Source organism: Dendrobates tinctorius, unplaced genomic scaffold (genome assembly GCF_039654945.1).
Source record: "Dendrobates tinctorius isolate UK_male_01 unplaced genomic scaffold, ASM3965494v1 ptg000298l, whole genome shotgun sequence".
Lineage (NCBI taxonomy): Eukaryota > Metazoa > Chordata > Amphibia > Anura > Dendrobatidae > Dendrobates > Dendrobates tinctorius.
The window spans coordinates 199038-226844 of NW_027361965.1; the positions used below are offsets into that span (position 1 = coordinate 199038).

Genomic DNA, 27807 nt, shown 5'->3' on the forward strand with positions numbered 1-27807 from the left:
GACAGTGACGCTATATTTCTCTGCGCACAGCAGTGGCGTTACAGTCGTCTGGTCCTGACAGTGACGCTATAGTTCTCCGCGCACAGCAGTGGCGTTACAGTCGTCTGGTCCTGACAGTGACGCTATAGTTCTCTGCGCACAGCAGTGGCGTTACAGTCGTCTGGTCCTGACAGTGACGCTATAGTTCTCTGCGCACAGCAGTGGCGTTACAGTCGTCTGGTCCTGACAGTGACGCTATAGTTCTCTGCGCACAGCAATGGCGTTAGTCGTCTGGTCCTGACAATGGTGCTATAGTTCTCTGCGCACAGTCGTCTGGTCCTGACAGTGATGCTATAGTTCTCTGCGCACAGCAGTGGCATTACAGTCGTCTGGTCCTGACAGTGACACTATAGTTCTCTGAGCACCACAGTGGCGTTACAGGCGTCTGGTCCTGACAGTGACGCTATAGTTCTCTGCGAACAGCAGTGGCGTTACAGTCGTCTGGTCCTGACAGTGACGCTATAGTTCTCTGCACACAGCAGTGGCGTTACAGGCGTCTGGTCCTGACAGTGACGCTATAGTTCTCTGCGCACAGCAGTGGCGTTACAGTCGTCTGGTCCTGACAATGGTGCTATAGTTCTCTGCGCACAGTCGTCTGGTCCTGACAGTGATGCTATAGTTCTCTGCGCACAGCAGTGGCGTTACAGGCGTCTGGTCCCGACAGTGACGCTATAGTTCTCTGCGCACAGCAGTGGCGTTACAGTCGTCTGGTCCTGACAGTGACGCTATAGTTCTCTGCACACAGCAGTGGCGTTACAGTCGTCTGGTCCTGACAGTGACGCTATAGTTCTCTGCGCACAGCAGTGGCGTTACAGGCGTCTGGTCCCGACAGTGACGCTATAGTTCTCTGCGCACAGCAGTGGCGTTACAGGCGTCTGGTCCTGACATTGGCGCTATAGTTCTCGGCGCACAGCAATGGCGCTACAGTCGTCTAGTCCTGACAGTGGTGCTATAGTTTACTGATCACAACAGGAGTACTACAGTCTCTAAGATCTGCCTGGAAACTAAAAAAGTGAACAACCACAGACTAAACAAAAGGTCCAATAATGACATCATCAATCCTAAGAAATAACCACATTACAGTATTGGCGCCTTCCCTTTTCTGACCTGTATTCTAAAAAAGAAAGTTTGTGATCTTTGCCAGTGCCTCTGGCTGGTCCTCTTCTTACATTGACTTTGTGGTCTCTGTTGGGGAAAGGTCACGGTTTGGGGGATTTTGTACTGTGCTGGAACAGCGACTGCACAGTAATGAACAATCGGCCCAGTCCTTCACCTTCCAGGATGTCGTGAGGGGAACAGATGTCGTCCTGGGAAAGAAGAAGCGGACAAGACGGAGGCCAGGACGAGTCATGGAAGATGTGGGAAGACATGGAGGAGGACACAACGTGGTGTTAGGACAGGGACATGATGAGTGGAGTAGAAAGGTGGAAGTCAGTGTGTGGACGTTACAGACAGAGGAGGGTTAATACCATCGAGAAAAAAAGATAATCAGTGAGTGACGGAGACAGATGACATCATCAACAAATTCATTACATCACGGATGAGCGGCGATCAGGGCGACCAGGATTTTCCTTTGTGAGAAGATTCTTGGTGGATCTGTCCACATCCAGCTGCAGTATCTCTGCATGTGATCGCTGCGATAGGGGAGGAGGAGCAGCTGAGGAGAGGATCCTGCGCAGAGTACACAGCGATGGGCAGGGGAACAGACAGCCAGCTTTATGGGCCAGCTTCCTTACTCAACTTTTGAGTTAACAGCTCCTATGCAGACTTCTGTGTCTCCTTGGTAACTGACTACGATCCCTCCAGAGTCAGCAAGAACAATGGCCCATGGTCTCCTACCCCAACATTACAACCACTGCTCACCACACTAGATGACAGGGGCACGTGGGCCGTAATAACGTGTGTCCTCATCTGCTGCCCAGCACGTGAAACACAATCCCTCCAGTGACAGCAATATCCAAGGACTCTGCGTAACTTACCCCAATATTACAATCATTACCCACCACACTAGACCACAGGGGGCATGTTGAGAGTATAAGGTGTCCCCCAGTTATGACACCTGGTACCACCCAGCCTCCGGATCTTGAAGAGACCAATCACTTATAGGGGAGTTTAATCATAAATAGGAGTTACAGATCATCGTGACTGTACAGTGCGTCGTACTGATCATCAGTGTAATCCCGGTGTGTGTACATCTATTTACAGTGCATATATAAATACATAGGGTGCGTGGTATACAGGATGGGGACGAGGGTCTAGATCTCAGGCACTAGAGGTCTCAGTGCGTTATTGAAGGCTACACCCTATAAAATATATTAGACTCATTACTATTACTCTCTATTTGGCAGATCCCTATACAATATATATACACATACATACTGTATATATATGTGATTCTATAGCCGCTACAGGCAAGTGGTGGCTCAGGCACTCACAGGAGACGCGGGGCACGAGGGACGGGCGACCCTGAGGCAGCTGACGGGTCAGCCAGAGGGGAGGTGGTGTAAAGCAACAAAGGTGGCTCCCTCCTAGCACTATTTTTTGGCAGCGGGGTGTGGACAGATAAGGCACACAGGTTGGGGGTGTTGCATAGCAGACGTCCATCCACACACCGTGTAGGGGCCCTGGGCTCGGCGCAGTCCATATTCATGTTTGTTCTTTCCAGAGGCACAGACTAAGGGGCCCTAGCCCCCCACACAACACCGCAGACCAGGATGGCGTGACATCTCTGGAGTAGTGTATGGACAGAACAGGCGGCTGACACCAAAGTACAATGCCCATCCCGAGCCTACAAAGGGCAGATCCTGCTGTAGGCGACATATAGGACGAGCATTAGCAGAGTGTAGAAGAGCAGGAAGCCGTGATGCCGAGAGAGCAACTGCAGGAATGGCGGGCCGGACCCCGGGCCTGGGGCGGAAGCTTCTCCGGAGGCGCACAGCAGCAGCAGAGACGACACCGTCCTCAGTACATCGAGTGGACGCTCCGCTCCAAAGATGTCACAGGCAGAGCACAGGTCTCGCTACACGGAACAGAGACAGGACGAGAGAAGCAAGCAAGTCAGGCGAAGGAGCAGGCAAGTCAGTCAGAGGGCGGACAGAGGAGCAGGCGTGTCGGGCTGACGGAGGAGCAGGCGTGTCGGGCGAACGGAGGAGCAGGCGTGTCGGGCGGACGGAGGAGCAGGCGTGTCGGGCGGACGGAGGAGCAGGCGTGTCGGGCGGACGGAGGAGCAGGCGTGTCGGGCGGACGGAGGAGCAGGCGTGTCGGGCGGACGGAGGAGCAGGCGTGTCGGGCGGACGGAGGAGCAGGCGTGTCGGGCGGACGGAGGAGCAGGCGTGTCGGGCGGACGGAGGAGCAGGCGTGTCGGGCGGACGGAGGAGCAGGCGTGTCGGGCGGACGGAGGAGCAGGCGTGTCGGGCGAAGGGCGGACGGAGGAGCAGGCGTGTCGGGCGAAGGGCGGACGGAGGAGCAGGCGTGTCGGGCGGAGGATCAGGTATGTCAGGCGGGCAGAGGAGCAGCAATGTCATGAGGGAGACCGTCAGAAGAGCAGGCATGTCATGTAGAGGGCAATAAGAGGAATGGGAATGAAAGGTGGCAACATTTTTCAGGATCAGGAAAGAGAAAAGTGGATAAAAAAGAAAGTTAATACATAAAGCATCAGCGGAGCATGAACATCAGTCTGCAGAACGAGCGAAGTAAAGACATTATGTCACAAACAAGTTTCCAAAACTGCTGCCAGCAACAGGAAGGAGCAGGAAACCAACATGGCACCAGCACTGATAATACACAGGCTAAACCAATAGAGGACAGGCAGGACCCTCGCACCAGTAATGACCAGTACAATACAGATAGGACCTGTGCACCAGTATAGGGCATGTGCACCAGTAATGACCAGTATAGGACAGGAAGAACCCGTGAAGCAGTAATGAACAGAACAGGAAGAACCCGTGCACCAGTATAGGACCTGTGCACCAGAGAAGACCAGTGTAGGGCACATGCACCAATAATAACGAGTATGGGACATATGCACCACTAATGAACATTATGGGAGCCAAGCACCAGTAATGACCAGTAGGAGACACATGCACCAGTAATGACCAGCACGAGACACATGCACCAGTAATGACCAGCATGCGACACATGCACCAGTAATGACCAGCACGAGACACATGCACCAGTAATGACCAGCAGGAGACACATGCACCAGTAATGACCAGCACGCGACACATGCACCAGTAATGACCAGCACGAGACACATGCACCAGTAATGACCAGCACGAGACACATGCACCAGTAATGACCAGCACGCGACACATGCACCAGTAATGACCAGCACGCGACACATGCACCAGTAATGACCAGCACGCGACACATGCACCAGTAATGACCAGCACGAGACACATGCACCAGTAATGACCAGCACGAGACACATGCACCAGTATTGACCAGCACGAGACACATGCACCAGTAATGACCAGCACGAAACACATGCACCAGTAATGACCAGTACGAGACACATGCACCAGTAATGACCAGTACCGCCACCCTTGGACCAGGCAGGACTTACCTCAGGTACCCCTAGTCTCCGGCAGGCATCCAGGAAACTGTCCACATTCTTTCTACACTTCACCAGGTTGAGTTTGGGCTGGAAGAGAATAATGAGGGATAAATGGGGGCACAAAGCTGCAGCTCCCTCCCCCCAACGTCCCACCATCATACCACAGCGGGGGAAGGCACGTTGATGATGGGGATGGTGCGTGGACGCAGGTAGTTGAGCAGCTGGCACAGCGTCACCCCGTTACACAGCGACTCACAGAGCGGATCCTCCAGCGTGACGTTCAAAATGGACTCGATGTCCTGACAGTGAGAGCAGACGAGGATATGTAAGAGGAGGGAACCCCGGCCCTGGGTGCAGGGAGTTGAGGACCACCGGCCAGGGCCATGATAACACATCTATGGCTGAGCCCCGGGGGGGGGGTCAGCAGGATCTTAGCAGTTGGGCTGCGTACCTTGCGGAGTTGGGCTATTGCCGTCTTCTCATCTGTTCGAGGATGACGCAATCGGACCGGACTAGAACTGGCCGAGCTCGGCTCCGAACCTACGGAAGTAGACCAGGGTCACACAGGGGATCCCCACCATCTGTTGACACAGATGATGGCCATGGGCGACGTGTCACAACGGCAGCTCACCGGGGGGGGAGACGTGTCACACCGTCAGCTCATCGGGGGGGAAGACGCGTCACATCGGCAGCCATCGGGGGGGGGGGGGGGGGGAGAGACGCGCCACACCGGCAGCTCATCGGGGGGGGGGGGGGGGGGGGGAAGACCCGCCACACCGGCAGCTCATCGGGGGGGGGGGGGGGAGACGCGCCACACCGGCAGCTGGTCGGGAGGGAGACGCGTCACATCGGCAGCTCATCTGGGGGGGGGGGGGGGGGAAGAGACGCGACACACTGACAGCTCGTCGTGGTGCGGCACGTCCGCTTCCACCACAGCTGTAACAAGAAAGTCATGGACCGCGGAGGACAGATCACCAAGAATAACGGCTGCAGTTACGCAACCGGCAGGAGGGCGGACATGCGACCGGAGGGAGGGTAGTCACCTGCAGCGCTCCACACGGCCCCCCGGGAGCAGGAACGGAACAAGAAACTGCTGGGTTTCTGCGCTGAAGCAGCCGAGGTCTCTGAAAAACAGAGACACAGTGACGAGAGCGCTGAGAAAGCCAAGATGACAGACAGCAGGACAGTACTCACCTGTCGGGGACAACGGCTTCATCAGCTCCGTCTGACTGCCCTGAGAGACATCAAGAGACATCAGCACAAGGAGAAATACAGGCCGCCCACTCACATGCGAGATCCCCCATATACATGTGCCTATACTGTATGACCCCCCTGTATACACGTGTCCTCTCCTGTATGACCCCCGTATACACGTGTCCTCTCCTGTATGACCTGTCTACACGTGTCCTCTCCTGTATGACCCCCGTCTACACGTGTCCTCTCCTGTATGACCCCCATATACACGTGTCCTCTCCTCCATGACCCCCCGTATACACGTGTCCTCTCCTGTATAATCGGGGGGCACCACTATTACTAGGAGACAATATGAGTGTGCGAGACTTGTCCAGAATAGACTGTCGGAGGATCGGAAACTGTCTAGACAGGTGTCAGACGAGCGATATTCGGGGCACCCCCCCCCATAGTAACCTGGAGGACAGGGCGATGCCGCAGAGCTGCCGAATATTCCTGACCCATCACATCTTTATCACTATGACAACCCAGTGACGGGGGCTGCCGAGCACCTACCTGACTCCGCAACCTGTTACAGCCATCAGAGGGGGCACCGAGGCCAGAACTAAAGGGTTAAAAAGGAGCACAGGTTACCAACCACCCCAGAAGTGCAACATAGGCTGTCGGACCCCCAAATGTACCCCTGCACTGGGGTCTGCAGCTAATACCAGCCCACCCCAGAAACATCAATGCACATTTATACTCCTCCAGACCCCCTCCCTGTCCCTCCTCCTATGCCTCCATCCCCCCACAGCCTCCACGTCATCCTCCGCTTCCACGTTTCTCTGTACTCCATGCCCGTCTGTTCTCTCTCCTTCTCCTCCATTCTCCCTCCCCCTCCATTCTCCCTCCTCCAGGCCCCCCTCCATTCTCTCCTCTTCTTCCTCCTCCAGGCCCCTCCATTCTCTCCTCTTCTTCCTCCTCCAGGCCCCTCCATTCTCTCCTCTTCTTCTTCCTCCAGGCCCCTCCATTCTCTCCTCTTCTTCTTCCTCCAGGCCCCTCCATTCTCTCCTCTTCTTCCTCCTCCAGGCCCCTCCATTCTCTCCTCCTCTTCCTCCTCCAGGCCCCTCCATTCTCTCCTCCTCTTCCTCCTCCAGGCCCCTCCATTCTCTCCTCCTCTTCCTCCTCCAGGCCCCCCTCCATTCTCCCCCCTCCTCTTCCTCCTAGCCCCTCTGTCCTCCCTCCAGGCCCCTCCGTTCTCCCACCTCCTCCTCCCTCCAGGCCCCTCCGTTCTCCCTCCAGGCCCCTCCGTTCTCCCTCCAGGCCCCTCCCTCCAGGCCCCTCCCTCCAGGCCCCTCCGTTCTCCCTCCTCCTCCTCCTCCCTCCAGGCCCCTCCGTTCTCCCTCCTCCTCCTCCCTCCAGGCCCCTCCGTTCTCCCTCCTCCTACTCCCTCCAGGCCCCTCCGTTCTCCCTCCTCCTCCTCCCTCCAGGCCCCTCCGTTCTCCCACCCTCCTCCTCCCTCCAGGCCCCTCCGTTCTCCCTCCTCCTCCTCCCTCCAGGCCCCTCCGTTCTCCCTCCTCCTCCTCCCTCCAGGCCCCTCCGTTCTCCCTCCTCCTCCTCCCTCCAGGCCCCTCCGTTCTCCCCCCTCCTCCTCCCTCCAGGCCCCTCAGTTTTCCCCCCTCCTCTTCCTCCTGGCCCCTCAGTTTTCCCCCCTCCTCTTCCTCCTGGCCCCTCAGTTTTCCCCCCTCCTCTTCCTCCTGGCCCCTCAGTTTTCCCCCCTCCTCTTCCTCCTGGCCCCTCAGTTTTCCCCCCTCCTCTTCCTCCTGGCCCCTCCATTCTCCCTCCAGGCGCCTCCGTTTTTCCCCCGCCTCTTCCTCCTGGCCCCTCCGTTCTCCCTCCTCCTCCCTCCAGGCCCCTCCCCTTATCGTACAGGTCCCTCCATCCCCTTTTCCCCCATGGCAGCAACTTATTTTCCTTTGTCAGCATAGAATGACTGTACAAACTAAGTCCCGCCGCTTGGTGCATCACGGCGACCCTTTATATACACCTCCCCACCTGCTCGTTTTCCCTCAGTCTCCCCCTTATCTGATTGACAGCTCTGGCTTCATAGAGCAGAGAAGAGAGGAGACAGAGTGAAACAAGCAGATAGGAAGGTGTATAGAGAGGATTGGCCGCCCTGATGCACCGAGAGCCTGTGCTTGGTTTGAACAGTCGTCCTGTGCTGACACAGGACTGACTTTTAAAATAAATGCTCCGGTGATGAAATTACGAGTGCCCGATTAGTCTCTTCCAAAACATCATCTGTCAGGCGGCAGGATAAGCAGCACAGGGTCGGCGGGCGACTGTCAAGTAATGTGTACAGGGACTCGCTGCTGCTCCCTACATGGGACCTGGGCTACTCCCGTCCTCTTTACTTTGGGTACATATAATTTATATTAACATCAGGAGGTTTAATGGTGGCGGATCTGGTAGAGCCATTTCATATATTGTTGCTATCTTTCTGATTACTACGTTGACATACTGAAGACCCGGGTGGCAGTCCTGCGCCCTCCATCCCCCCGCCTCAGTCCTCCCGCACCTTCCGTCCCCCCACCTCCATCAGCCTGCGCTCTCCATCCCCCTGCCTCCGGCCCCCCGCCTCCATCCTCCTGTGCCCTCCATCCCCCTGCCTTCATCATCCTGCGCTCTCCATCCCCCCGCCTCCATCCTCCTGCGCCCTCCGTCCCCCTGCCTCCATCATCCTGCGATCTCCATCCCCCCGCCTCCATCCTCCTGCGCCCTCCGTCCCCCTGCCTCCATCCTCCTGCACCCTCAGTTCCCCCCCGCCTCCATCCTCCTGCACCCTCAGTTCCCCCCGCCTCCATCCTCCTGCACCCTCAGTCCCCCCACCTCTGTCCATTCGCACCATCCCCCTTCATCCTCCTGCGCCCTCCGTCCTCACAACCTCTCTCCTCCAGGTCCCCTCACTCCCTCCGTCCCCGCCGCCTCGCTTCTCCAGGTCCCCTCCCTCCTCTTGCGCCCCCATCCCCTCTCTTCCAGGTCCCCCCTCCATCCTCCTGCACCCTCAGTACCCCCACCTCTGTCCTCTTGCACCCTCCGCCTTCATCCTCCTGCGCCCTCCGTCCTCTTGCACCTCCCCTCACTCCTGCGCCCTCAGTCCCCCCGCCTCCGTCCTCCTGCACCCTCTGTCACCCCACCTCTGTCCTCTTGCACCCTCCGCCTTCATCCTCCTGCGCCCTCAGTCCTCGCAGCCTCTCTCCTCCAGGTCCCCTCACTCCTCCTGCGCCCTCCATCCCCGCCGCCTCTCTTCTCCAGGTCCCCTCCCTCCTCTTGCGCCCTCCGTCCCCATCACCTCCGTCCTCCTGCGCCCTCCTCCCTCGCCATCTCACTCCTACTTACTTGGTGACCTCACTGTGAATCTGGGGGGTGGACGAGGTCCAGGACTGGGTTTTCTTGAGGCTGAAAAATAAAGTATGTGGCTTCTGGTTAGTCCGGCAGCGTTCTCTAAACCAGACCGATGTCCATCTATATCCAACACTAAAGGCTTTGGGATGGTGCTTCTACCCTCAGACCTATAGGAGCTCATCCACTGTTGTTCATGTTGGCCGCCCGGACATCTAGCTGCGTCACGTGACGGCAGTAATCACTGGGGTCCGCAGTTCATTTACTGGTCTTCAGAAGCCAGCCCCCAAAGGTGATGATGACGACACTTGTTCTCACCTCTCCCTGCGATCCACAGACGGCCTCCGCAGGACGTCCTGCCGCTGTTGCAGCTGCTGCTGCCGCTCTCTCTCCTTCCAGATCAGCAGGGTCTCTGGTTGGCGACGCTCTTCTGTGGCCGGGTCCAGCCGGGTGCTGGGAGGAGACTGATCAGACCTATGGGAAAGGACACAATAAAGCAAGCTCTGTAATCACAGGGTCAGGTACAGGAAGGATCCCGGGAAGACGAGCAGAGACCAAGTGATCTATTCTAGTAATCTACTGGGCTAGGAGGTAAGCGTGCAGTGATCCAGAGGCTGGCGACTCTCACCCCCAGACCAGGGTCTTCTCCTCGGGCCGCGGTGTGGAATGCTGCTCTGGCTTCCTCTTCTCCTGTAACAGAGGACACATCGGGCAATGATAGGAGTCCCCGGTACATAATGTGGAGCAGGGGGCCACCGCTCCTACATCGTGTGAGGGTCACTCACCTGTGGGGTCGCCATCATGGGGAGGACGGTGTCACCCCTTGAACTCTCCTCTTCATCATTTGTGCTGTTGTCAATGAAATCCGAGAGCTCGTTCTCTCCATTTGCTGCAACACAAATGAGTAGGAACAGACAAGCGGCGTCTCACAACTGATAAGACCCCACTGGTGTGGAGATCCTTAATGAAGGCGACACAAGGAGAGGGGTCCAGGCGTCTCCTCTTCTCTGGGGGTCAACCCATCCTTTGAACTTACCGGCCCCATTCAGCTTCTCTTTGAATTGTCGGACATCTTGACTCAAACCGGAGACTCGGAAGGAGAGGTCTGCGAGCTCGTCTGCGGACTGAGAAAAGGGAGGTAACATCAGTACCGATACCACCATGCGCGGCCCCTGTATGGACTGAACTATACGGATCAGCAACGAGAACTAAAGCCCCAAAAACATCGGCTCGGCACCAATACCACAACGGAAACCAAATGAACAGGAAAGCTCCTGGAAAGGGAAGACGAAAGACACGTCAGGTACCCACCTCGTTGCCGGACCACCGCTTGCTGCCGCTGTCCACACTGTTAAATCCAGAATCGAGCCCCCCATATGGCTGGGAGTACAGGTCATCAGTCAGGCTACAAAGAGAGAGGCGACGCACGGGTCAGGTGATAGGGGGCAGATGTCTCACTGCTCCACCCCACGGACGGGGCTCTTACCACATGGTGAAGCTGGTGGGGCGGCTTAGTTTCTCCAGGTCGGGCACAGGTTTACTGCAGGCCTCTATGTGCAAGTACTTAAATATGTGAACCTTCCCTTTAAGGCAAATCTGGACAGAGAAACGGACATGATTAGCCCCTGAGGTGGGTGACACAGAGGGTGCAGCCATAATGGGCAGGCAGGGGCGCAGCCATGGTGGGTGGCTGGGGACACGACGGTGGGAGTGGCCGGGGGGCGCAGCGACGGTGGGTAGCCTGGGGGGGAAACGCAGCGACGGTGGGTAGCCTGGGGGGGAAACGCAGCGACGGTGGGTAGCCTGGGGGGGAAACGCAGCGACGGTGGGTAGCCTGGGGGGGAAACGCAGCGACGGTGGGTAGCCTGGGGGGGAAACGCAGCGACGGTGGGTAGCCTGGGGGGGAAACGCAGCGACGGTGGGTAGCCTGGGGGGGAAACGCAGCGACGGTGGGTAGCCTGGGGGGGAAACGCAGCGACGGTGGGTAGCCTGGGGGGGAAACGCAGCGACGGTGGGTAGCCTGGGGGGGAAACGCAGCGACGGTGGGCAGCCTGGGGGGGAAACGCAGCGACGGTGGGCAGCCTGGGGGGGAAACGCAGCGACGGTGGGCAGCCTGGGGGGGAAACGCAGCGACGGTGGGCAGCCTGGGGGGGAAACGCAGCGACGGTGGGCAGCCTGGGGGGGAAACGCAGCGACGGTGGGCAGCCTGGGGGGGAAACGCAGCGACGGTGGGCAGCCTGGGGGGGAAACGCAGCGACGGTGGGCAGCCTGGGGGGGGAAACGCAGCGACGGTGGGCAGCCTGGGGGGGAAACGCAGCGACGGTGGGCAGCCTGGGGGGGAAACGCAGCGACGGTGGGCAGCCTGGGGGGGAAACGCAGCGACGGTGGGCAGCCTGGGGGGGAAACGCAGCGACGGTGGGCAGCCTGGGGGGGAAACGCAGCGACGGTGGGCAGCCTGGGGGGGAAACGCAGCGACGGTGGGCAGCCTGGGGGGGAAACGCAGCGACGGTGGGCAGCCTGGGGGGGAAACGCAGCGACGGTGGGCAGCCTGGGGGGGAAACGCAGCGACGGTGGGCAGCCTGGGGGGGAAACGCAGCGACGGTGGGCAGCCTGGGGGGGAAACGCAGCGACGGTGGGCAGCCTGGGGGGGAAACGCAGCGACGGTGGGCAGCCTGGGGGGGAAACGCAGCGACGGTGGGCAGCCTGGGGGGGAAACGCAGCGACGGTGGGCAGCCTGGGGGGGAAACGCAGCGACGGTGGGCAGCCTGGGGGGGAAACGCAGCGACGGTGGGCAGCCTGGGGGGGAAACGCAGCGACGGTGGGCAGCCTGGGGGGGAAACGCAGCGACGGTGGGCAGCCTGGGGGGGAAACGCAGCGACGGTGGGCAGCCTGGGGGGGAAACGCAGCGACGGTGGGCAGCCTGGGGGGGAAACGCAGCGACGGTGGGCAGCCTGGGGGGGAAACGCAGCGACGGTGGGCAGCCTGGGGGGGAAACGCAGCGACGGTGGGAGCGGCCTCAGCAACGGTAGGAGTGGCCGGGAGGACGCAGCGACGGTGGGAGCAGCCGGGAGGGTGCAGCGACGGTGGGCGGCCGGGGGGGCACAGCCCGCACCCATGGTGAGGGGCCGAGGATGCAGCCATGGTGGGGGGCTGACCTGAGCAGGCGGGTACTGCAGAGGATTGTTGTCTAGGACAATGCTCTGAAGGTGCCGCAGGCGACGGAAACTTGGGGGGATGCGGGAGACTCTGTTACAGGAGAAGTCGAGACGAGTCAGAGGCAGCTCCGAGATTTCTGAGAAAGAAAAGACATAGAAGAAGACTCCATCTCTGCAGGGTCCAAATACGGCGCAGGGGCGGAGAGGTCGTCCTCTACTGGGCAGGAATTACAGGGAGACCCCATTGAGTACGGCAAGGAGTGGAGGGGGGGCGAGGTGAAGGCACACACCTCACAGCACTGCTCCACAGGATCCTAGACACCACCCAGAGCCCCACAGTCCCACGCTCGACAGGTTTGCTCCCCAAAGTCCCATGCTCAGCACCTCATAGTCTCACTCCTGACAGTCCCATGCTTGGCACCCTGGAGTCCCACACCCCACAATCTCACGTCCCACAGTCCCGTGCTCAGCACCCTGCAGTCCCAAACTCGGCACCTGGCAGTGCCACCCTCGACGCCAAGCGATCTATGCCCTGCAGCCCACGCTAAGCACTCCACTGCCCCACCGTCTCGCGCTCGGCTCATTAACATACATAAAATGAGAGCAGCCATTACCTTCGGGAAGCGAGGACAGCTGATTCCTGCGCACATTCAGCTCTCGCAGCGACTGCAGAGACCCCATCTGTGCCGGCAACGACTGCAGCTCATTACAGCTGATATCCTGTAATATCAGAGAGAAACTGCGGATAACTGCACCCATCATCCACCTACGATACCTGCCGGACGCTGGGCAGACAAGATTCACGCCCCTTATATTGCAACCCCAGCTGCTCGTCTATCACTGCTGACTACTCGCCTGTGTATGGTGTGTGAGGAGCTGTCAGCACCACCCCTGGTGATGACATTACTGATACAATGACATGTGACCATGCCCCTTAGGCTATGTGCACATGGTGCGTTTTGCGGCATTTTTCCAGCGCGGAAATGGGCCAAAACCGCTATGGTAACCTTATGCCAGCTAATTCAATGACAATCCTGAAATGTTGTGCACTTGATCCGTCATTCTGCTTGAGTTTTTGCACTGCATTTTTTTCTGCAGCATGTAAAATCTTTGTGTGGCTTTAAAGAGTTTTTCACCCATTCACTTCAACTGAGAGTCATTCAAACTCGCAGCAAAAACTCAGGTATAAAAATGGTTTGCGTTTTTTACCGACTTCTTATGGTGTTTCCCATCTGTGTGACCTCCTGTCAAGTGTATCACTGGCTGTCTTCTCAGTCATCGATATCATTGTGGGACATTATGGATTATCTTCTTGAATTTTTGTTGCAGGAGACGTTGGCTTCGGTGGATTATGCGTTCGGTAAGAATGGTTTAATTTAGATTCATTAAAGAGGTCTGTGTCATTATTTCAAATAAATGACATTATTCTAGGTGTGTGTGTTTTTATAAGATCACTATGGGGTTACTAATAGATCTTATAGACGTCTCTCCATTACTAACCTCTGGGCTTGATGTCACCTTTGTATTGTCAAGTGACATCAAGCCCTCCCCCCAACCATTACCCCACATGCCACCACTACAGGCCAAGAGGGGAGTGTCAGATTTGAAGCATCTCATAGATGCGCTTTTTGTGGGGCCACTCAGAGCTGTTTTTAGTCTGCGAGAGGGCCAATATCCATGGCCCCTTCATAGGCTATTAATATCAACCAGCCGCTGTCTGCCTAGCCATTACTGGTAATTAATTATAGGGGGACCCTATGTCAATTTTTTCTGGGGTTCCCCTGTAAACTAGCCAGTAATCGCTAAGCTAACAGCTTCCCAGAATATTAACATCAACCCTCAGCTTTTTTTGTCTGCTGGTTATTAAAATTACCCGGAAGCCCACATAATTTTTTTTTCACTTTTTTTTTTAAATTAGAGTTGCTGTTTGGTTACAGCCTCTGTAGGTTCATTCTGTTAATGCTCCTACATAGGCTAGTTACAACATCTGTGTGTTTGTTCACTTACCGACTTAGTAATGAGGGTCTGCTGACACCTTTTCATTACTAAACGTAGGACTGTGTCAATGACAGCTGCTGACACCAAGCCCTTAACCCCATTACTCTGATGCCACTGCATCAGAATCAAAAAGGTGTTGAACCAATAAATTACATCACAAACTTTCACTTTTTAAATATCTTTATTTAGCTCAAAAAAGCCTTCATTGCTGTACAACAATGCATGCAAAAAAGCATACAAAACCGCGCCAAAAAAAGAGGCAAAACGCGCATTTTTGCTGCCAAAAAATGCAGAAATCTTGCAAAAATTTCTGAAAGCAAATACTCAATGTGCACACATAGCCTTATACTACAGCCTCAGCTCCTCATCTATTACTGCTGACAACCCGCCTGTGTATGGTGTGTGAGCAGTTGTCGGCCCCGGGCCCTATACACAGTAAGGCTAGTTTCACATTTGCGCTCTTGAGCGCAGCGACGGCCTGCGCACGGCCGCTGCTATGCACCGCCCCCTGCCGTGCCTCCGCCGTTAGCTCCGCCTACCAGCGCATGACGCTGCATGCGTCCCCTATCTTTATCACTGGGGGCGCAGGCCGTGCGCAGTATGCGTTTGGCGGCGCATGCGTCCTTTTCACGGTGCGCTGACCAGCGCCAAACGCAACCTGCTGCAGTTTGGTTGCGCTCAGCGCACCGTGAAAAGGACGCATGCGCCGCCAAACGCATACTGCGCACGGCCTGCGCCCCCAGTGATAAAGATAAGGGACGCACGCAGCGTCATGCGCCGGTAGGCGGAGCTAACGGTGGAGGCGCGGCAGGGGCGGGGCTTAGCGGCGGCCGTGCGCAGGCCGTCGCTGCGCTCAAAAGCGCAAATGTGAAACTAGCCTAACAGATAACCCCTTTGCCTGTGTTTTGGCTCTGGTCCCCCCAATTAGCAGTCATGGGCTTCTATGATGGCAGCGGCGCCGCAGACACCGGACGAAGTCTGCTCCTCATTACAGTAACATGAAGCAGAAGCTCCGGATTACTCAAGACGAGTCTGAGCCAACATCCTCCTGCCATGTGACGACACCCGGCCCAGAGACGCTGCCACATGTCACAGCTGGGGGACGGCAGAGAGGAGCCACTGCTCGCTGACTACTGAAGTACAACACTACAAACCCCAGCAGAGCAGGAGAGAGGATGGGGGTCAGAGTGGTGGCACTTACCAGCTGTCGGAGGCCTATCATGCCTCCCACCTCCTCCGGAATAGAGGCCAGCTTGTTATTACTGGCAATGAGGACAGTGAGGGGCAGGCGGCAGATGTGCGGGGGTAGCGAGGTCAGGAGGTTCCGGCTGTGGAGACACAGTACAAGGATGAGAAGTGAACACAATGGGTCCCAGGTGGCCCCTCACCAAGGCTCACCTGATGTTCAGATAACTGAGGACCTGCAGGTTGCAGAAAGATGGAGGCAGAGTCCGCAAACAGTTGTGGTAGAGGGTGAGAGACTCCAGAGACACCAGATGGCACAGCTCCACCGGCACCTCCGAAAGGCGGTTCCTGGAGAGATCTGGGGAAGAGAGAACACAGCTCAACTACAACCGTCCTGGCACCGCTACACCGAGACCTGTATACACACAGTCCTGGCACCGCTACACCGAGACCTGTATACACACAGTCCTGGCACCGCTACACTGAGACCTGTATACACACAGTCCTGGCACCGCTACACCTGTATATATACAGTCCTGGCACCGCTACCTGTATACACACAATCCTGGCACCGCTACCTGTATACACACAGTCCTGGCACCGCTACACCGAGATCAGTATACACACAGTCCTGGCACCGCTATACCGAGATCTGTATACACACGGTCCTGGCACCTCTACACCGAGATCAGTATACACACGGTCCTGGCACCGCTACACCGAGATCTGTATACACACGGTCCTGGCACCTCTACACCGAGATCAGTATACACACGGTCCTGGCACCGCTACACCGAGACCAGTATACACACGGTCCTGGCACCGCTACACCGAGACCTGTATACACACAGTCCTGGCACCGCTACACCGAGACCTGTATACACACAGTCCTGGCACCGCTACACCGAGACCTGTATACACACAGTCCTGGCACCGCTACACCGAGACCTGTATACACACAGTCCTGGCACCGCTACACCGAGACCTGTATACACACAGTCCTGGCACCGCTACACCGAGACCTGTATACACACAGTCCTGGCACCGCTACACCGAGACCTGTATACACACAGTCCGGGCACCGCTACACCAAGACCTGTATACACACAGTCCGGGCACCGCTACACCTGTATATATACAGTCCTGGCACCGCTACCTGTATACACACAGTCCTGGCACCTCTACACCGAGATCAGTATGCACACGGTCCTGGCACCGCTACACCGAGATCTGTATACACACGGTCCTGGCACCGCTACACCGAGATCAGTATACACACGGTCCTGGCACCGCTACACCGAGACCAGTATACACACGGTCCTGGCACCGCTACACCGAGACCAGTATACACACGGTCCTGGCACCGCTACACCGAGACCTGTATACACACAGTCCTGGCACCGCTACACCGAGACCTGTATACACACAGTCCGGGCACCGCTACACCTGTATATATACAGTCCTGGCACCGCTACACCTGTATATATACAGTCCTGGCACCGCTACACCTGTATATATACAGTCCTGGCACCGCTACACCTGTATATATACAGTCCTGGCACCGCTACCTGTATACACACAGTCCTGGCACCGCTACCTGTATACACACAGTCCTGGCACCGCTACACTTGTATATATACAGTCCTGGCACCGCTACCTGTATACACACAGTCCTGGCACCGCTACACCGAGATCAGTATACACACAGTCCTGGCACCGCTACACAGAGACCTGTATACACACGGTCCTGGCACAGCTACACCGAGACCTGTATACACACGGTCCTGGCACCGCTACACCGAGATCTGTATACACACAGTCCTGGCACCGCTACACCGAGACCAGTATACACAGTCCTGGCACCGCTACACCGAGACCTGTATACACACAGTCCTGGCACCGCTATACCGAGATCTGTATACACACGGTCCTGGCACCGCTACACCGAGATCAGTATACACACGGTCCTGGCACCTCTACACCGAGATCAGTATACACACAGTCCTGGCACCTCTACACCGAGATCAGTATACACACAGTCCTGGCACCGCTATACCGAGATCAGTATACATCCAATAAAGGCACAACTATATCGTGACACACATAAACACAGTCCATACACCCCTACACCAAGACTTGTATACACACAATCCTGAACACAGAGACTGGAGGCCGCTACACTGTGACCCGTACATACACAGTGCAGACACCTCTACCCCGTGGTGCTTTGTGGTTACTGGACACACAAGTCCTTACATTGACTATTAGCCTTGATTTTGTTATAATCTCCCTTTCTTCGGATCTATTCCTTCAGTCATCAGCACCCTCCCCCGCTTTGTTGCTCTTGTTTCGGGTGTTGGCAGGGTGCAACCGTGCATGAGGCCGGCACGTGACTCGTCAGGTTGGCTTAGTGTGGCACGGTGCCCAGCTAGGAAGAAAGGGTCTATTCAGAGTTCTGACAAGCGCTGAATCACAGAGGGCGATAGCTGTCATATGGTGACCCCAATGAATAAATGTCAGCACTGAGGCTATGGGATGTGTCAGGGGTCACCCGCCCTTATACCCAGAGGTCAAGGCAACGTCACACGGTAGCACTTTATAAACGGAACTGATGGCGGTAGTGGCAGTGTTACATCCAGGGCCCGCGCTCCTCTTGGTGTCCGGTGTACCAGCTGTTGGGTCCCGGGCTCCAGGATGCAGCAGAGCCGCACATGTTCAGTATCACGGGGCGCAGGATGTGGTCTCATCACTCAGCGGATTTACTTCTGCAAAGTGATGAGTGCAGCGGTGGGGGAGAGCGTGTGACACTGACAGCACCGGGGCCAATCACTGGCACAACCTGACCCTCAGTGTGTCCCAAGAGGAAAACACAGCACGGACTTAGGAGCGCCCCATACCATGCAGAGCCATCAGGGGCCGAGGGGCCTGACACAAAAGAGGCCCATCACCATAGCCTCCCAGAAGCAGGAGGGATCCGTCTGCAGAATGTGCTAAACACAGGAAAGCCCCCTCTAGGCGAGCCCCCCACACCACAAGTGGCCCCATGAGCGCAGGCCCCTCAGATCACGGGCAATCCTAAGAGCAGAAGTCCTAATGGGCCACAAGCGAACCCATGAGTATAGTAACCCCCAGGGTCAGGGGCCGCCTCATGAGTAGAGTAAACATCCCCACGGGCAGCCCCATGAGCACAGCACCCCCCACAGGCAGCCCCTTGAGCACAGCATCCCCCCACCCCCAGGAGAAGCCCCTTGTGCACAGCACCCCCCCACACAGGCAGCCCCAGGAGCACAGCATCCCACCCACCCCCAGGAGCAGCCCCATGTGCACAGCACCCCCTCCACAGACAGCCCCATGTGCAGAGCATCCCCCCCACCCCCAGGAGCAGCCCCATGTGCACAGCACCCCCCCATAGGCAACCCTAGGAGCACAGCATTCTCCCCCCCCACCCGCAGGAGCAGCCCCATGTGCACAGCATCCCCCCCAACCCCAGGAGCACAGCACCCCCCCATAGGCAGCACTAGGAACACAGCATCCCCCCCAACCCGCAGGAGCAGCCCTAGGAGCACAGCATCCCCCCCACCCCCAGGAGCAGCCCCATGTGCACAGCACCCCCTCCACAGGCAGCCCCAGGAGCACAGCATCCCCCCCACCCCGAGGAGCAGCCCCATGTGCACAGCACCCCCCCCACCCCACATGCAGCCCCATGAGCACAGCACCCCCCCACAGGCAGCCCCTTGAGCACAGCATCCCCCCCACCCCCAGGAGCAGCCCCATGTGCACAGCACCCCCCCCCCCACACACAGGCAGCCCCAGGAGCACAGCAACCCACCCACCCCCAGGAGCAGCCCCATGTGCACAGCACCCCCTCCACAGACAGCCCCATGTGCAGAGCATCCCCCCCACCCCCAGGAGCAGCCCCATGTGCACAGCACCCCCCCATGGGCAACCCTAGGAGCACAGCATCCCCCCCAACCCGCAGGAGCAGCCCCATGTGCACCTCACCCCCTCCACAGACAGCCCCATGTGCAGAGCATCCCCCCCACCCCCAGGAGCAGCCCCATGTGCACAGCACCCCCCCATAGGCAACCCTAGGAGCACAGCATCCCCCTCACCCGCAGGAGCAGCCCCATGTGCACAGCACCCTCCCCACACAGGCAGCCCCAGGAGCACAGCATCCCACCCACCCCCAGGAGCAGCCCCATGTGCACAGCACCCCCTCCACAGACAGCCCCATGTGCAGAGCATCCCCCCCACCCCCAGGAGCAGCCCCATGTGCACAGCACCCCCCCCATGGGCAACCCTAGGAACACAGCATCCCCCCCAACCCGCAGGAGCAGCCCCATGTGCACAGCACCCCCCCCCCACACAGGCAGCCCCAGGAGCACAGCATCCCACCCACCCCCAGGAGCAGCCCCATGTGCACAGCACCCCCTCCACAGACAGCCCCATGTGCACAGCACCCCCTCCACAGACAGCCCCATGTGCAGAGCATCCCCCCCACCCCCAGGAGCACAGCACCACCCCATAGGCAGCACTAGGAACACAGCATCCCCCCCACCCCCATGAGCAGCCCCAGGAGCACCGCATCCCCCCCACCCCCATGAGCAGCCCCATGTGCACAGCATCCCCCCCATCCCCATGAGCAGCCCCATGTGCACAGCATCCCCCCACAGGCAGCCCCAGGAGCACAGCATCCCCCCCACCCGCAGGAGCAGCCCCATGAGCACAGCACCCCCCACAGGGAGCCCCATGAGCACAGCATCCCACCCACCCCCAGGAGCAGCCCCATGTGCACAGCCCCCCCCCCCCCCAGGCAGCCCCAGGAGCAGCCCCAAGTGCACAGCACCCCCTCCACAGGCAGCCCCAGGAGCACAGCATCCCCCCACCCCCAGGAGCAGCATCCCCCCCACCCGCAGGAGCAGCCCCAGGAGCACAGCATCCCCACCCCCATGTGCACAGCACCCCCTCCACAGGCAGCCCCATGAGCACAGCATCCCCCCCACCCGCAGGAGCAGCCCCATAATCACAGCATCCCCCCCACCCGCAGGAGCAGCCCCATAATCAGACAGCAGGGAGACCCCCGATACAGACACAGCAGGGAGACCCCCCATACAGACAGCAGGGAGACCCCCAACAGGATCAACTTTATTCTCATTTGCACAAGGAAAGACTAGAAGCAATGGGATGAAACTGAATGGGAGGAGACACAGATTAGATATTAGAAAAAACTTTTTGACAGTTAGAGTGATCAATGAGTGGAACAAGCTGCCATGAGAAGTGGTGAGTTCTCCTTCAATGGAAGTCTTCAAACAGAGGCTGGACAGACATCTGACTCGGATGATTTAGCGAATCCTGCCTTGAGAAGGGGGTTGGACCAGATGGCCCAGGAGGTCCCTTCCAACTCTACTCAGCAGGGAGACCGCCCCCCCCCCCGATACAGACACAGCAGGGAGACCGCCCCCCCCCCGATACAGACACAGCAGGGAGACCGCCCCCCCCCCCGATACAGACACAGCAGGGAGATCGCCCCCCCCGATACAGACACAGCAGGGAGATCGCCCCCCCCCCCGATACAGACACAGCGGGGAGACCCCCCCCCGATACAGACACAGCGGGGAGATCCCCCCCGATACAGACACGTCAGGGAGACCCCCCCCCCCCCCCAGGAGCAGCCCCATAATCACAGCATCCCCCCCCCCCCAGGAGCAGCCCCATAATCACAGCATCCCCCCCCCCCCCCCAGGAGCAGCCCCATAATCACAGCATCCCCCCCCCCCAGGAGCAGCCCCATAATCACAGCATCCCCCCCCCCAGGAGCAGCCCCATAATCACAGCATCCCCCCCCCCCAGGAGCAGCCCCATAATCACAGCATCCCCCCCCCCCCCAGGAGCAGCCCCGTAATCACAGCATCCCCCCCCCCCCAGGAGCAGCCCCGTAATCACAGCATCCCCCCCCCCCCCCCCAGGAGCAGCCCCATAATCACAGCATCCCCCCCCTCCCCCCAGGAGCAGCCCCATAATCACAGCATCCCCCCCCCTCCAGGAGCAGCCCCATAATCACAGCATCCCCCCCCTCCAGGAGCAGCCCCATAATCACAGCATCCCCCCCCTCCAGGAGCAGCCCCATAATCACAGCATCCCCCCCCCCCCCGGAGCAGCCCCATAATCACAGCATCCCCCCCCCCCCCCGGAGCAGCCCCATAATCACAGCATCCCCCCCCCCCCGGAGCAGCCCCATAATCACAGCATCCCCCCCCCCCCCCGGAGCAGCCCCATAATCACAGCATCCCCCCCCCCCCCGGAGCAGCCCCATAATCACAGCATCCCCCCCCCCCAGGAGCAGCCCCATAATCACAGCATCCCCCTCAGGAGCGGCCCCATAATCACAGCATCCCCCTCAGGAGCAGCCCCATAATCACAGCATCCCCCCCAGGAGCAACCCCACGAGCACAGTCCCCCCTCAGTACAAGGGACGACCCCATGAGCACAGTGTATCAGAACCAGGAAGGCCCCACTGCTACTTCCACGTACACAGCTGCCTCCAAAAACCATAACCAGACCCCCACACAGACGATAAGAGCAAAGCAGTTGGATTTATGGTGGGATCACTGCACACATCTGTGTGTCCCTGACAGCCGCTATATATACACTGACAGTAAATGTATACAGGGGAAGCAAAAGTGACCACCAGGAGCTCAACTCCCACTCTGGGGTCTGGACAGGGAGAAGCTCGGCTAAGATCAGTGTCACCAGACGAAGGCCATGGGAGGGAGCACAACCCCCAGTATCCAAGACACCACGGGAGGGAGCACAACCCCCAGTATCCAGGACACCACGGGAGGGAGCACAACCCCCAGTATCCAGGACACCACGGGAGGGAGCACAACCCCCAGTATCCAGGACACCACGGGAGGGAGCACAACCCCCAGTATCCAGGACACCACGGGAGGGAGCACAACCCCCAGTATCCAAGACACCACGGGAGGGAGCACAACCCCCAGTATCCAAGACACCACGGTAGGGAGCACAACCCACAGTATCCAAGACACCACGGGAGGGAGCACAACCCCCAGTATCCAAGACACCACGGGAGGGAGCACAACCCCCAGTATCTAAGACACCACGGGAGGGAGCACAACCTCTAGTATCCAGGACACCACGGGAGGGAGCACAACCCCCAGTATCCAAGACACCACGGGAGGGAGCACAACCCCCAGTATCCAAGACACCACGGGAGGGAGCACAACCCCCAGTATCCAAGACACCACGGGAGGGAGCACAACCCCCAGTATCCAAGACACCACGGGAGGGAGCACAACCCCCAGTATCCAAGACACCACGGGAGGGAGCACAACCCCCAGTATCCAAGACACCACGGGAGGGAGCACAACCCCCAGTACCTTCACCAGACTCTCCCATTCGCAGGTCTCAGTACATGATGCATTCCCAAATTGCTGCGGACCTCAGGGTGAGGGGTCCCTGTCCCACCTGTAGCAGAGGATGAGAGTGGCAGTTGCTCCTGTGTGACTGCGGCTATTGCTCCTCAGCTCATGTGTAGGACGAGCCCTGGCACTGAGACCCAAACTGCACACTATCCACAGGGGGATCAGCCCATTGGGACCCCTCAGAGATTACACTGCACAAAGGCCAATCATTGCCGGCTCTAGCTGCCCGGATCACAGGGGGCAGTGTGCGATGCCACGGCACGGGGGGCAGTTTGCAGTGCCAGCAGGGCCCGGGGGAACAATGAGCACATCCCAGAGACCATGGATCATAGAAATGCTATGCATAGTGATAATCAGGGCTGCTCCCACCACGCCACGAGGTGCCAGGCACAGCCGGGCAGTCACCACATAGACACTACCACAGACACTACCACAGAGAAGTACCCCACCCCCAGCCCATAGGAGACCCCCGATACAGACACAGCAGGGAGACCCCCCCCCCGACACAGACGCAGCAGGGAGACCCCCCCGACACAGACGCAGCAGGGAGACCCCCCCCCCCCCGATACAGACACGGCAGGGAGACCGCCCCCCCCGATACAGACACGGCAGGGAGACCCCCCCCGATACAGACACGGCAGGGAGACCCCCCCCATACAGACACAGCAGGGAGACCCCCCCCCGATACAGACACAGCAGGGAGACCCCCCCCGATACAGACACAGGCAGGGAGACCCCCCCCCCCGATACAGACACAGGCAGGGAGACCCCCCCCCCCGATACAGACACAGGCAGGGAGACCCCCCCCCCCCGATACAGACACAGGCAGGGAGACCCCCCCCCCCGATACAGACACAGGCAGGGAGACCCCCCCCCGATACAGACACAGCAGGGAGACCCCCCCCCCCGATACAGACACAGCAGGGAGACCCCCCCCGATACAGACACAGGCAGGGAGACCCGCCCCCCCCGATACAGACACGGCAGGGAGACCCCCCCCCCGATACAGACACGGCAGGGAGACCCCCCCCGATACAGACACAGCAGGGAGACCCCCCCCGATACAGACACAGCAGGGAGACCCCCCCCGATACAGACACAGCAGGGAGACCCCCCCCGATACAGACACAGCAGGGAGACCCCCCCGATACAGACACAGCAGGGAGACCCCCCCCGATACAGACACAGCAGGGAGACCCCCCCCATACAGACACAGCAGGGAGATCCCCCCCATACAGACACAGCAGGGAGACCTCAGAATATACTGATAAGAGTTGAATACACACCCCAACATGGTACAGACACCCACCCCTCACTCTCTCCTTCTCCTCTCCCTCAGTCTCCTCTCTCTCTCCGTCCCCCCCGTCTCCTCACTCTCTCTCCCTCTGTCCTCCTCACTCTCAGTCTCCTCACTCTCAGTCTCCTCACTCTCAGTCTCCTCACTCTCTCTCCCTCTGTCTCTCTCTCTCCGTTCCCCCCATCTCCTCACTCTCTCTCTGTCTCTCTCTTTTTCCCATCTCCTCTCTCTGTCTCTCTCACTCCGTTCCCCCCCATCTCCTCACTCTCTCCCTCCCTCTCAGTCACTTTCTCTCAGTCTCTCTCTTTTTCCCATCTCCTCTCTCTCTGTCTCCGTCTCCTCCCTCTCACTCCGTTCCCCCGTCTCCTCACTCTCTCAGTCTCTCTCTTTTTCCCCATCTCCTCTCTCTGTCTCTCTCACTCCGTTCCCCCCCCTCGTCTCCTCACTCTCTCTCCCTCTGTCCTCCTCACTCTCAGTCTCCTCACTCTCAGTCTCCTCACTCTCAGTCTCCTCACTCTCAGTCTCCTCACTCTCAGTCTCCTCACTCTCTCCCTCCCAGTCACTTTCTCTCAGTCTCTCTCTTTTTCCCCATCTCCTCTCTCTCTCTCCGTCTCCTCCCTCTCTCTCACTCCGTTCCCCCCGTCTCCTCACTCTCTCCCTCCCTCTCAGTCACTTTCTCTCAGTCTCTCTCCCTCCGTTCCCCCCGTCTCCTCTCTCTCTTTTTCCCCCCATCTCCTCTCTCTCTCTCTCTCTGTCTCTCTTTTTCCCATCTCCTCTCTCTCTCTCTGTCTCCTCCCTCTCTCTCTGTCTCTCTCTCTCCGTTCCCCCCGTCTCCTCTCTCTCTCTCTTTTTCCCATCTCCTCTCTCTCTCTGTCTCCTCCCTCTCTCTCTCTCCGTTCCCCCCGTCTCCTCACTGTCTCCCTCCCTCTCAGTCACTTTCTCTCAGTCTCTCTCTTTTTCCCCATCTCCTCTCTCTCTCTCACTCCGTTCCCTCCGTCTCCTCACTCTCTCCCTCCCTCTCTCTCCGTTCCCCCCGTCTCCTCACTCTCTCCCTCCCTCTCAGTCTCTCTCCCTCCGTTCCCCCCGTCTCCACTCTCTCTTTTTCCCCCCGTCTCCTCTCTCTCTCTGTCTCTCTTTTTCCCATCTCCTCTCTCTCTCTCTGTCTCCTCCCTCTCTCTGTCTCTCTCTCTCCGTTCCCCCCGTCTCCTCTCTCTCTCTTTTTCCCATCTCCTCTCTCTCTCTCTCTCTCTGTCTCCTCCCTCTCTCTCTGTCTCTCTCTCTCCGTTCCCCCCGTCTCCTCTCTCTCTCTCTCTTTTTCCCATCTCCTCTCTCTCTGTCTCCTCCCTCTCTCTCTGTCTCTCTCTCTCCGTTCCCCCCGTCTCCTCTCTCTCTCTCTCTTTTTCCCATCTCCTCTCTCTCTGTCTCCTCCCTCTCTCTCTGTCTCTCTCTCTCCGTTCCCCCCGTCTCCTCTCTCTCTCTCTCTTTTTCCCATCTCCTCTCTCTCTGTCTCTCTCTCTCCGTTCCCCCCGTCTCCTCTCTCTCTCTCTTTTTCCCATCTCCTCTCTCTCTGTCTCTCTCTCTCCGTTCCCCCCGTCTCCTCTCTCTCTCTCTCTCTCTCTGTCTCCTCCCTCTCTCTCTGTCTCTCTCTCTCCGTTCCCCCCGTCTCCTCACTGTCTCCCTCCCTCTCAGTCACTTTCTCTCAGTCTCTCTCCCTCCGTTCCCCCCCCGTCTCCTCACCCGCTCGGGTGACGTCGGTCAGGTCGCTGTTTCGGGCGCTCCCGGGAAGTTCCTTCATGCGGCGGCCGGACAGGTTGAGCACACCGGTGGCGGCCGCGTCCTCCAGTGCCTTCTCCAGGCTCCTCCGCCCGCCGGGCCCCGTGTAGGCCTCGTGTGCACACAGTTCGGGGTCTCCGTCCCCTCCACCGCCGCCTTCGTCGTCATCGTTACCCGCCGCCATTGCGAACGGAATGAACCGGGACAGAAAACACTGCTAGGCGACAGCCAATGAGAACGAGTCACCCGAGAATCAGCCAATCGCTGCTAGAAATCATTATAAATGACAACATTACTTCAGCCAATCAGCTCTAAGAACAGCGAATCCCCGCCTCTCATTAACGTATAGTAGGAAATTCCGTCCCCTGAGATCCCGCCTCCATCTTCTGTCGTCCAATCGAGTGAGGAACAAATTCTGTCTCCGCCCCCTCTGTCACTAACGGAACTAAGTGGTACCATAAAATAAATCTGTTCCTTCAGGGTCCCGGGTCCCGCGTCCCGCCCACCCGGAGCTCGTCCAATCACTGCGCACCTGTTAGTGACAGCTGAAATGACCAATCGACAGCCTCCTGACACCTGCACACAAATCTGGCAGCCAATGGCAATGCTCGGTTATTGTAAGGCGCGACCGGTGTTGAGGATGATTATTTGATGATGTCGCCAGGGCCCCGGGCGCTCAGACGCTGTGGCCCCCGGTCACGTGACGGGGTCATCATATACCTGAGATTATTCCAGAAGAATAGTGGCTGAGTGAAGCTATACGGCTGCGTTCACACGTCGCGTTTCTGCGGCGGTTTTAACCGCGCGATTTTGCTGCGAAAAATAAGCCTCCCTATGGGATTCCGCAGTGCTGTGCTAATGCTGCCGCGGCGATCCCGCCCCATAGGAAGGCATTGTTCCCGCATGTGGCTGTGCACACCGTGCGAAAAGTAAGCAGCACAAGTGCGGATGTTCCCACGGTCCGGAGGAGAGGAGACTGTGCTCCCGGCACCATACCCTGTAACAGAGAATACAAAAATGGGTTCTATTCACCCTCCGGTGTCTCCACGCTCCCGGCCCCAGTAATCCTTGGCGAGCAATGACGTCCGTTCTCGCGGGATTCACACGACGTCATCGCGGTAATTGTCGCAAAGGATTACTGGGACCGGGAGAGAGGCGGGAAGGCTGCGCGGGACGCCGGAAGGTGAGAATAACAATATTTTTTATTTTATTATTTTCTACATTCTATCTTTTACTATTGAGGCCGCATTGGCAGCATCAGTAGTAAAAAGTTGGTTACACTCGTCAAACACTGTGTATGACGAGTGTGACCAACCTGTCAATCAGTTCTCCGAGCGATGCTACAGATCGCTTGGAAAATGCGGGAAAATCGCGGGAATTTAAAATGCGATTTTCCCGCAGAATGGAATTCCGGAACTCTCACAGTAATTTCCGCGAGAGTTCCGCTACGTGTGAACCCAGCCTAACCTGCCAAACATCCATTGGTCTAGTCGTGTGGGGTCAGGAAGGGTTTACAGGGTGTACGGAGCGGAGCCGTGTGTCTACGAGGTGTACGGAGCGGAGCCGTGTGTACGAGGTGTACGGAGCGGAGCTGTGTGTGTACGAGGTGTACAGAGCAGAGCCGCGTGTGTAGGAGGTGTACGGAGAGGAGCCGCGTGTGTACGAGGTGTACGGAGCAGAGCCGCGTGTGTACGAGGTGTATGGAGCAGAGCCGCGTGTGTACGAGGTGTATGGAGCAGAGCCGCGTGTGTACGAGGTGTATGGAGCAGAGCCGCGTGTGTACGAGGT

General features: G+C 58.3%; 1 protein-coding gene across 1 annotated transcript; it reads right to left on the minus strand.

Annotated features, from left to right (window-relative positions):
• Positions 1-2135: 2135 nt before the first annotated feature.
• LRCH4 (leucine rich repeats and calponin homology domain containing 4) lies at positions 2136-26277 on the minus strand. Its single transcript, XM_073560576.1, has 19 exons — positions 25984-26277; positions 15718-15862; positions 15521-15647; positions 12936-13041; positions 12322-12458; positions 10653-10762; positions 10478-10571; positions 10203-10290; positions 9952-10055; positions 9795-9856; positions 9485-9640; positions 9164-9223; positions 6341-6389; positions 5789-5828; positions 5638-5718; positions 5046-5134; positions 4756-4893; positions 4604-4681; positions 2136-3058 (listed from the first exon to the last, which is right to left on the minus strand). The coding sequence occupies exons 1-19, from the start codon at positions 26201-26203 to the stop codon at positions 2828-2830; spliced, it is 2115 nt and encodes a 704-aa protein (XP_073416677.1). The 5' UTR covers positions 26204-26277; the 3' UTR covers positions 2136-2827.
• Between the last annotated feature and the right edge of the window lie 1530 nt (positions 26278-27807).